The 10,863-nt window shown below is 36.5% G+C and overlaps 2 protein-coding genes across 3 annotated transcripts; one reads left to right on the plus strand and one right to left on the minus strand.

Annotated features, from left to right (window-relative positions):
• Window positions 1–393: 393 nt before the first annotated feature.
• etfbkmt (electron transfer flavoprotein subunit beta lysine methyltransferase) lies at window positions 394–5,511 on the plus strand. 2 transcript variants are annotated; one of them, XM_051884860.1, is made up of 3 exons: window positions 394–576; window positions 3,361–3,491; window positions 4,721–5,511. In XM_051884860.1, exons 1-3 carry the CDS (start codon window positions 563–565, stop codon window positions 5,074–5,076), a joined length of 501 nt encoding a protein of 166 aa, XP_051740820.1. In that variant the 5' UTR covers window positions 394–562; the 3' UTR covers window positions 5,077–5,511. The 2 variants fall into 2 exon arrangements, with proteins under 2 accessions (XP_051740820.1, XP_051740819.1); XM_051884859.1 differs by lacking the exon at window positions 394–576 and adding an exon at window positions 2,809–3,221.
• On the minus strand, window positions 5,403–10,521 carry amn1 (antagonist of mitotic exit network 1 homolog (S. cerevisiae)). Its single transcript, XM_051884861.1, has 7 exons — window positions 10,326–10,521; window positions 10,074–10,203; window positions 9,862–9,991; window positions 7,573–7,790; window positions 5,869–5,925; window positions 5,672–5,783; window positions 5,403–5,585 (listed from the first exon to the last, which is right to left on the minus strand). Exons 1-7 carry the CDS (start codon window positions 10,352–10,354, stop codon window positions 5,512–5,514), a joined length of 750 nt encoding a protein of 249 aa, XP_051740821.1. The 5' UTR covers window positions 10,355–10,521; the 3' UTR covers window positions 5,403–5,511.
• Window positions 10,522–10,863: the final 342 nt, after the last annotated feature.

Raw genomic sequence — 10,863 nt, forward strand, 5'->3', positions numbered from 1 at the left:
TCTAAATATTTTCACGTTTTGATCTATGACATAAAACACACCAGTTATAACCCGCTAGTGATTTTTTAAACCTTTATTGTGTCTTAAAAACGGCGGTTGCTAACAAATTGCTAAAAGGGACTACTTCCTTTGGCGGGGACTTTAGACGTCATCATGACAAACAGGACATTTGGACAGCATTTCTCATAAAAAAGTGGACAAGTATTCATACACAGCGCAGATCATAATCAGCGAGCATGTTTTTAAATAAAGTTGTTTTTTAAATAAAGCTTGAGGAAGCTTGGTGGTGGTGACGTTGATCCACGATCATGGTGTGCTGTAGTCCAGTTTATAGCCTACTGTTAGCTTTTTATATCTGACGACTTTAATTAGGCTTCAAAATGTATAAATGTTGTGTTAACTTGTAAAGATTATCTTGACAGACAAAACGTGTAAGTGTCATAACCCTTTGTTAAACACAGAGCTTATTTTTTGTGATTTTCCAAAAGTCTATGAGAAAAATGCATAGGCTTTCGATCGAGGGAACTCACGCGCCGCTAACTTCCGAGTTGGCCTCCAAAACATGTCATCCCTGAGGTACTCTATAGACCTTATTTGCCAGAGAAACAAGTGCGCCGCCATCTTTATAATATTGTCTTTGAACTTCCGTTTTTGCGGTAGCTCTGTATATTTTTATAGTATTGCTGTCAAAGAATAACTAGCTGGTGGAGTAAATTTACTTGTTGTAGAGTTAACAAAAGTTATTATGAGCATTGTATGTTTAAAGCAGATGTCTTAACAAATGTCAGTAGACCGGGAAGACTTTAAAACGATCAGTTCATTCATAAATACGTAAGATCGCTGTGGAAATACAAACCGGAAGTCAAAAGACAACGAGCGCAGCGCTGAAAAGGGGCGGAGCTACATAAGGTCTATAACCGATCAGTAACAACGACATACAGGTGCTGGTCATATAATTAGAATATCATCAAAAAGTTGATTTATTTCACTAATTCCATTCAAAAAGTGAAACTTGTATATTATATTCATTCATTACACACAGACTGATATATTTCAAATGTTTATTTCTTTTAATTTTGATGATTATAACTGACAACTAAGGAAAATCCCAAATTCAGTATCTCAGAAAATTAGAATATTGTGAAAAGGTTCAATATTGAAGACACCTGGTGCCACACTCTAATCAGCTAATTAACTCAAAACACCTGCAAAGGCCTTTAAATGGTCCCTCAGTCTAGTTCTGTAGGCTACACAATCATGGGGAAGACTGCTGACTTGACAGTTGTCCAAAAGACGACCATTGACACCTTGCACAAGGAGGGCAAGACACAAAAGGTCATTGCAAAAGAGGCTGGCTGTTCACAGAGCTCTGTGTCCAAGCACATTAATAGAGAGGCGAAGGGAAGGAAAAGATGTGGTAGAAAAAAGTGTACAAGCAATAGGGATAACCGCACCCTGGAGAGGATTGTGAAACAAAACCCATTCAAAAATGTGGGGGAGATTCACAAAGAGTGGACTGCAGCTGGAGTCAGTGCTTCAAGAACCACTACGCACAGACGTATGCAAGACATGGGTTTCAGCTGTCGCATCCCTTGTGTCAAGCCACTCTTGAACAACAGACAGCGTCAGAAGCGTCTCGCCTGGGCTGAAGACAAAAAGGACTGGACTGCTGCTGAGTGGTCCAAAGTTATGTTCTCTGATGAAAGTAAATTTTGCATTTCCTTTGGAAATCAGGGTCCCAGAGTCTGGAGGCACACAATCCACGTTGCTTGAGGTCCAGTGTAAAGTTTCCACAGTCAGTGATGGTTTGGGGTGCCATGTCATCTGCTGGTGTTGGTCCACTGTGTTTTCTGAGGTCCAAGGTCAACACAGCCGTATACCAGGAAGTTTTAGAGCACTTCATGCTTCCTGCTGCTGACCAACTTTATGGAGATGCAGATTTCATTTTCTAACAGGACTTGGCACCTGCACACAGTGCCAAAGCTACCAGTACATGGTTTAAGGACCATGGTATCCCTGTTCTTAATTGGCCAGCAAACTCGCCTGACCTTAACCCCATAGAAAATCTATGGGGTATTGTGAAGAGGAAGATGCGATATGCCAGACCCAACAATGCAGAAGAGCTGAAGGCCACTATCAGAGCAACCTAGGCTCTTATAACACCTGAGCAGTGCCACAGACTGATCGACTCCATGCCACGCCGCATTGCTGCAGTAATTCAGGCAAAAGGAGCCCCAACTAAGTATTGAGTGCTGTACATGCTCATACTTTTCATGTTCATACTTTTCAGTTGGCCAAGATTTCTAAAAATCCTTTCTTTGTATTGGTCTTAAGTAATATTCTAATTTTCTGAGATACTGAATTTAGATACTGAAAAAGAAATAAACATTTGAAATATATCAGTCTGTGTGTAATGAATGAATATAATATACAAGTTTCACTTTTTGAATGGAATTAGTGAAATAAATCAACTTTTTGATGATATTCTAATGATATGACCAGCACCTGTATAATCTATTTATTTTTATTAATCTATTTCATTTTAATTTAAGCTTTGCAATGTATCTATTTTATTACTTTTAATCATCTAAAATTTAGAAGAAAAAAATATATTACCATGGTGCCATGTCGCAAAAAGGTGGGCAAAAACATAATTTAGTGTTACTTTTTGGTGTTAGTGATTACTACTAAGCTTTCTGTAAAATGTGTATATGTACTTAAAAACCATTACAAAGTTAATAAAGAAATTTTAGAATGTTTTTTTTGGAAAGTAGTATTTTGGAAGTAGTATTTTTCAGGTAGCGCTCTAATTGGCGGGATCAGCTCAGTGACGTGATGTCCCAGACGTGTCAAGCGCGTCTGCGCATGCGTGACAGACATGTGGAGAAGTAAATAATAGGAGGATATTTGACTAGTTTGAGCATTAACGACATGTACAGAGGAATAATCCAACGGTTCCGTGGTCAGGACACTTCAAATGCATTTCAAAGAGGAATTTGTTGTTTAATGCGTCGATACGTGAGCAGTGTCAGATCAGAGGATGATATAAAGAACTTTATTATAGACAACACAGAAATAGTAAGCGGCCAAAGTTTAACTCCAGAGATTTCTTTAAGACTCTTTACACCCACCTGCCGGTTTTGGACGGAGAAACCAGAATTGTGGCCTTTCCCTGATCCGTACTGGGCAATATATTGGCCCGGTGGACAGGCGCTGGCTAGGTAACAGTGTTTAATTAACAAGTCATTAGTAATAACGAACGCCACAGTAGATTTTAGGTTTTACTGTAAGATACGTTCAGTCTACCTGCATTCTTTTGTCGTTTTTTATTAATGACGCTGTTGTGAACTGTTTTGTCAGGTATCTCTTAAATAACCCCGAGGTGTCTGAAGGCAGAAAGGTGCTGGATCTCGGCTGTGGTTGTGGAGCATCAGCCATTGCTGCCAGACTCAGTGGAGCTTCTCATGTGGTGGCCAATGACATTGACTCAAGTATGATTTGTGTTTCTGCACCTCATACCTAAAAAAGAACCGTTCACATTGTGATTTGTGGAATTCAACTTGACTTAAAAAGATTATGATTTCACTTTTTAACTTTAGTTAGTGTGTAATGTTGCTGTTAGAGCATAAATAATGTAATGCAAAGTTACAGCGCTCAAAGTTCAATGCAAAGGGAGATATTGTCTTTTAAAGAATTCTCTGTTTAAGGACTACAACAAACGGCTGGTAGGGACTACAACGAGCTTCTTCCCGGGTTAGTGACATCACTAACCCTAAAATTTACATAAACCCTGCCCCCGGAACATGCAACAAAGGGGGCGAGGCAATGTTGGGCTGCTTTGTGTTGTTACCATGCAGTCATTTTACGCCGGACTGTTTCACAAACGAGGGTCAATTCAACGCTGGATTTGCACAAAAAGTTAACATGACGACACATGCTAGTCGATGAGTTGAATCAACTCCACAGCAACTACATAAATTTATCCACTAACCATTCAGAAACGTCCAGTTTCATTCTAAAAGTTGTAACTTCTTCCTGAGTAACTCCATCAGTGTCCGACTCCAGTTTGAACAATGTAAGGCTGAACACCGTTACTGACAATCGTCATTTTGGCTGCGTGAGATTCTCCTGCTTTGTTGTTGTTGAGCAACCGAAGCGCAAGCTGTTAAAGCACCGCCCTCTTCTGGAAAAGAGGGCGGGAGCAGCAGCAGCTCATTTGCATTTAAAGGGACACACACAAAAACTGCATTTTTGCTCCCAGCCAAATAGGGGCAAATTTGACGAGCTATAATAAATGATCTGTGGCATTTTAAGCTGAAACTTCACAGAGACTTATATTACATCTTGTGAAAATATGCCCCCTTTAAAGCAACTTTAGAGATGTACATTCTTGTAGAGGGATGTTTTTTAAACTCTGCAACCATTCCTAAATTATCAAATTTAATAATTAAAAAAATTCTTTAAGATTGTTATATTTAACATTGTTTTAATTTTTAACAAAATTGTTTTATTGACTTTGAATCGACATAAATGATGTACTACTAAATCATTAAACAACACACACACACACACAGTCATGAGGGTCTAAATTGATCCTTTTTTATTTTAACTTTTTTTTTTTTTGCCACATGGCTTACAGCATGTTGCTAACACCACACTGATTGACAAACAAAGTTCTATAATATTAAATATGAATAAGTGCTTTATTTTGTTATTGCAGTTGCTGCCGTTGCTACAAAAATGAACTGTGAACTGAACAACGTGGACCCTTTACCTTGTGTGACAGACAACATGATCGGTTCAAAGCCTGAGGCCTGGGATCTTATTCTTCTAGGAGACATGTTCTATGATGAAGGTCTGGCTGATCATCTGCATAAGTGGCTCCAGACGTGTATAAGCACATATGGAACACAAGTGCTCATTGGTGACCCAGGACGGGCTCAATTTGAAAGCCACGACATTAGAAAATTATTACATCCGCTGGCTTACTTTGAGCTACCAGACTCAGTCAAAGAGGAGAATTATGGACTAACAAGAAGCACGGTGTGGTGCTACAACTACAAACCTAATCTATAACAGCTAATGCATTCATGTGTATGTAAACTATGTACATAAATAAAACACTGCCACCTGTGCAATAAGTTATATTAATCACAAAAATTAACGTTCGTTTTATTGATTATGATGATGCTATTTTTTACTGTAAGCAAACATGTTAAATGGAACATATTCTGGAGCAGACTACTGTAATTTTGTACATGTATTTTTAATGATTATATATTAGAGTCCAGTTGAAACCTTAAATGAAAAGTTGGTAAGCAAAACATTCTTACATAATTCTATACTTAATGTTAAATACAGTAAGTTAACATTTACAATGCAAACACTTTAAAAATTATTGATTTTATCTTTTTTTTTTTACCTCAAACATTGACAATTTAGTCAATTTGAAAAGGATGTTTGATGAGTACATTACATGTATGATAATAAAGTTGATGTCTGTAGCTCACATCAGTACGCAGTCCAAGACACTTGTTGGATCTTGTCAGGGCCAATAAGGTTTTGTAGCGCCTCCCTTGACTTATCTAAAACAGACACATGGATGGTATGATTAAATACATATTTGGACAGCAATATATGTTGTGTTTTATGTCAGGTACCATGTGACTACCTGTCATCCGAGGACATCCATGGAAATTGAAAATTCTGATGTTGGCACAGTTTGCAAGAACCGCAGTCACAGCCAGATCAGTCAAATTGCGACATCGCACCATCTGTAACTCCTGTAACAATAATTAATTAATTAAAAATAATAACACAACATTAAAAATGGTCTTAATGGAAAAAAAATTAATTAGTATGCAATACCTTTAGGTTATGTGAACAAACTCCAGTCGCAATTCCAATGACCCCTTGATCGGTTACCTTTAAATAGTTTGAATTTACAAGTAGTAAGTGAAAACAATAAACATCAATGTGTACAAGCAAAATGTCAGAATAGTATTTTCATTTTGGTATATGCTATATACTTACACTGATGAGCCAAAACATTAATGAGCAGTCATAGGTTAAGTGAATATCGTCTCTTAACAAGGCCACATATTAAGGTCTGGGTAGATTAAATGGTAAGAAAACAATCAGTTCTCGTAATTATCGTGTTGGATGCAGGATACATGGGCAGGAATAAAGATCTGAGTGACTTTGACAAGGGCCAAATTATTATGGCAAGGCGACTGGGTCAGGATTAACTTTTTCCTTCAGGATTAACATTTATATGCTTTTGAAAAATAATGTCCCCAAATCTAGGGCCAAAGTGTGTCTGAATCATGTCCGAATATAACAAAAGGGGAAATGAAACACAGCTAGACAACTATCTAAATATAATAGCCCCATGACATGAGTAATCAACGAACTAATAAACCCATGATTTGGGTAGATCTAAATTTGCTTTGGTAGTAACAGCGAAGGGAAGGGGTTGCTGAATTTGCACATATTAGGGAAAAATTATGTGATAATGAGTAATATGTCATGTTACATTTGCTATGTACCTATCCTATTAAAATTTTTGCTGGTGGGATTCTCTGTGATTGATACAAGGTCCTCCAGCCGTGATTAAAGCATATTTGAAGGCATTGTCTGGAGTCTGTCTAATTATTGTTACGTAAAAGGTTAGTGGAACACTAGAGATCTTATTTCCGAGTGGAAGTGTTCATAAGGGGCCAGATGTCGTCCAACTCAGCAGGGTGTCGACTAAAGGTGAGCGCAGTATAAAATTCAAGTGTCGACTGGATATGCCCCATGTAAACTTACGTCAGGTGTGTAGGGGAATTTCTACCACACTCCTGGTCAGCAGTGGTGAGAATTTACCAACAGTGTCCAAGGAGGGACAAACCACAAACCAGCGACAGGGTGTTGGACGCCCAAAGCTCATCAATGCATGAGGGCAATGAAGGCTATCCGAGCCAACAGAAGGTCTACTGTGGCACATGCCACATAAAATGTTATGAAAAGAATATGTCACAACACACAGTGCATCACACTCTGCTGCGTATGTGGCTGTACAGCCGCAGACCAATCAGAGTGCCTATGTTGACCCCTGTTCGCTGTCGAAAGCAGCTACAATGGGCACACAAGCGTCAGAACTGGACCTTGGAGCAGTGGAAAAAGGTCACTTGGTCCGATGAGTCCTGTGTTCTTTTATATCACATACATACCTGAGGAAGTGATGGCACCAGGATGCACTGTGGGCCGGTGGAGGGACAAGCATCCACATTTCTCAGATCCCAATCCAATCGAGCATTTGTGAGATGTGCTGGACCAACATGTTCAATCCACAGTGGTTCCACCTACAGGACTTGAAGGATCTGCTGCCAATGTCTTGGTGCCAGATACCACAGGACATATTCAGGGGGTCTTGTAGAGTCCATGCCTCAGCAGGCCGATGTTGTCTGGCAGCACGCAGAGGACCAATAGCATATTAGGCAGGTGGTTATAATGTTTTGGCTCATCGGTGTATATGTGTAATGTATACTATATACCGAAGTCTGAAAGCAAAACAACAGTGTAAATTACCTCTGTCCCAGAAAAGTAAATGCTGTGCAGCCTCCTGCAGTTTGTCCCCAGCTCCAGCAGGGCTTTATCAGTGAGAGCAGTGCAGCCACGGAGGGAAATCACTTCTAAACATTTGCAGTGTAGAGCCAGAGCTTGAATCCCTAAATCTGTCACAGCCGTACAGCCTGTGAGATCAACCACCTGAAGACTGGGGCAGCGGGATGCCAACGCCTCTAGACCTGTGGGAATGACAAATATGGCAAAGGTTTATGTCTTGACAAGTTTGACCAACAGTGCAATCAGATATAAATTTGAGTCTAAAATTCATAGTTTGGGTGCTATATTCAAGATAAAGGAAAAATCAATAATAAAAAAAGGCATGACAGTTGCTTCTGTGTTATTTGTGAAGTAATAAGTGTTCTACGTAGTCTCTTATTCACACCAAACTGCATTTTTTTGATCAAAAATACAGTAAAAACAGCAATATTATGAAATATGATTCGAATTTAAAACAAATGATGGCAAAGCTGAATTTTCAGCATCATTACTCCAGTCTTCAGTGTCACATGATCCTTCAGAAATCATTCTAATATGATGATTTGCTGCTCAAGGAACATTTCTTATTATTATCAATGTTGAAAACAGTTCATATTTTTGTGGAAACCGTAATACATTTTTTTTTTCTGAATTCTTTGATGAACCAAAAAGAACAACATTTATTTTGAAATAGAAATTAGTTTGAACAATATACAAGTCTTTGCTGTCATGATTAATCAATTGAATGCATCCTTTCTGAATAAAGGTATTACTTTCAAAATAAAAAATAGATGTTAGTGTTTTTGTAATATTCTTATGGTCATATTTTTTATTATATTATTTAGTATTTTAAAACAATACTGAATATCAATTTATTTAGCTATAGCTAGATCTATATCCAATTATGAGTGTCCCTTCAGGCCAATAAATTTCCAAGACCTTTTCCAGTCAATGACAATAAATGTTTTTTTCTATTGTTAGTATTAGTGCTGTCAAATTGATCAATCATGATTAATCGCATCTAACATAAATGTTTGTTTACATAATATGTGTAAATATATATATATATATATATATATATATATTATTATATATATATATATATATATTATTATATATATATATATATATATATATATATATATATATATATATATATATATATATATATTATTATATATATTATATATAATATACAGTACCGGTCAAAAGTTTGGAAACATTACTATTTTTAATGTTTTCAAAAGAAGGAGTCTAAAATTCATAGTTTAGACCTCAAACTTTTATACTGACCCCAAACTTTTGAACGGTAGTGTATATTGTTACAAAATATTTATTTTAAATAAATGCTTTACTTTTTATTCATCAAAGAATCCTGAAAAAAATCATCACAGGTTATAAAAAAAATATTAAGCAGCACAACTGTTTCCAACATTGATAAAAAACCAGCATATTAGAATAATTTCTGGAGGGTCATGTGACACTGAAGACTGGAGTATTGATGCTTATAATTCAGCTTTGATCACAGCAATAAATTATATTTTAAAGTATATTATAATAGAAAACCAATCTTTTAGATTGTAACAATATTTCACAATATTACTGTTTTAATTTCTGTATTTTTTATCAAATAAATGCAGGCTTGATGAGCAGAAGAGGCTTCTTTTGAAAACATTAAAAATAGTAATGTTTCTAAACTTTTGACCGGTACTGTATATATATATTTCATGTGTGTGTATACAGTATATACATATACACACACACACATATATATGTATAAATATAATAATACACAAACATATATTATGCAAACACAAACTTTTATGTATTATGTGATTATTCGCAATTAATCGATTTGACAGCACTAGTTAATAATTAATAATATGTTAAGAATGAATTCCCTAATATTTTTTTTAGGTTTAACCATGCTAACCATCCTGTTATTTACCCTATATACCAATTTTTACATTTCTAAATATTAAATGCATTAAAGTTCATTTCAGTGTCAGTTTGGTATTATTTTTATACTATTAAGTATTAGGATTTGGATAATTTATCTCACATTTCCAGTTTTTGTTTTAATTTTTAGTAATTTTTCAGTGTGCTTTCGTCATTTTTATTATTTTTTATATTTATACATAGCTATTGTTTCAGTTTTCAGTTTTAGTACTTCAACTGAAACTTATTTCAGTTAGTTGACAAGGCAACATATCTAGTTTTTCATCTAATATTAATATAGTCCCCATAAACAGCAGTAATCTGTGAAAAGAATACCCTCAGATGTGATTTCTGTACAGCCTCTTAACAGTATCGTCCTCAACTGCAGACAGTTGATTTGCTGAAACGCAGAGTCCGACACCTTGCAGTTCTGCAGATCCAGTGTCTGAGTTCCAGCGTGCACGAGCTGAAACACAAGCGAAGACACTGCATGTTATATACTGTATATTATCATCATCACAATGCTCTTGTCAGAGAGGACACCTTACCTGGCTGATGTTGGAGTCGGTGACCCTGCCATAAGTCATCATTATTCGCAATAATCTGTCTTTAACGGCAGCAGGCAACATCCTGATCTCATCATATTTCTCAGGTCGCTGAGCAACACTAAACGCACACCTGTGCACGGAGAAACATATGCATCACTCATAGAGCTAGAATTCATGCTATACAATGAACAGAATAAATTGTCAACAGTTTTACATATGTATCTAGTAGCTGTATGTTTTACGTTAACTCACAAGCTCATAAGAGAATCTACGGTAGCCATGATTTGGTCGCTTTCAGCGTTGTTTATACAGCTAACCGTGGTGATATCACATGGAATATACGTTCATTTTTTTCTTATTTGTTCACAGCATCAACTGCCTATTTAGCATCTTCGTCGCCACATTGTTTTGGTTTTTCTCTCATTCGCGAGCGTCGGCGTGGGCGGGTCGCAATTATAGTATTACGTCATTCACAAGCGACAAACAGAAGCGTCGTTTTTTAATAATTATTTCCTATTTCCAATTTTGTTTTACCTTTATTTTTGTGAATGTGAACCTATGTTGAATATTTAAAGCTAATTTATAAAAGCTGTATAAAAATAAATACTTTTATTGTTGTTTACTAGGTGTATTGTTTGTGTCTGGCAATATATTATTGCACAATTAAGGCATTTCTTGAAAAGTTTTACACACTCATACAATTTCCCCCCTCACAATTGTACTTCTGTACTCTCAGAAATAAAGTTCATATTTTAATAGTACCACTGACTTCAGTGAATCATGGCTCAAC

The sequence above is a fragment of the Ctenopharyngodon idella genome, chromosome 24 (genome assembly GCF_019924925.1).
Source record: "Ctenopharyngodon idella isolate HZGC_01 chromosome 24, HZGC01, whole genome shotgun sequence".
Lineage (NCBI taxonomy): Eukaryota > Metazoa > Chordata > Actinopteri > Cypriniformes > Xenocyprididae > Ctenopharyngodon > Ctenopharyngodon idella.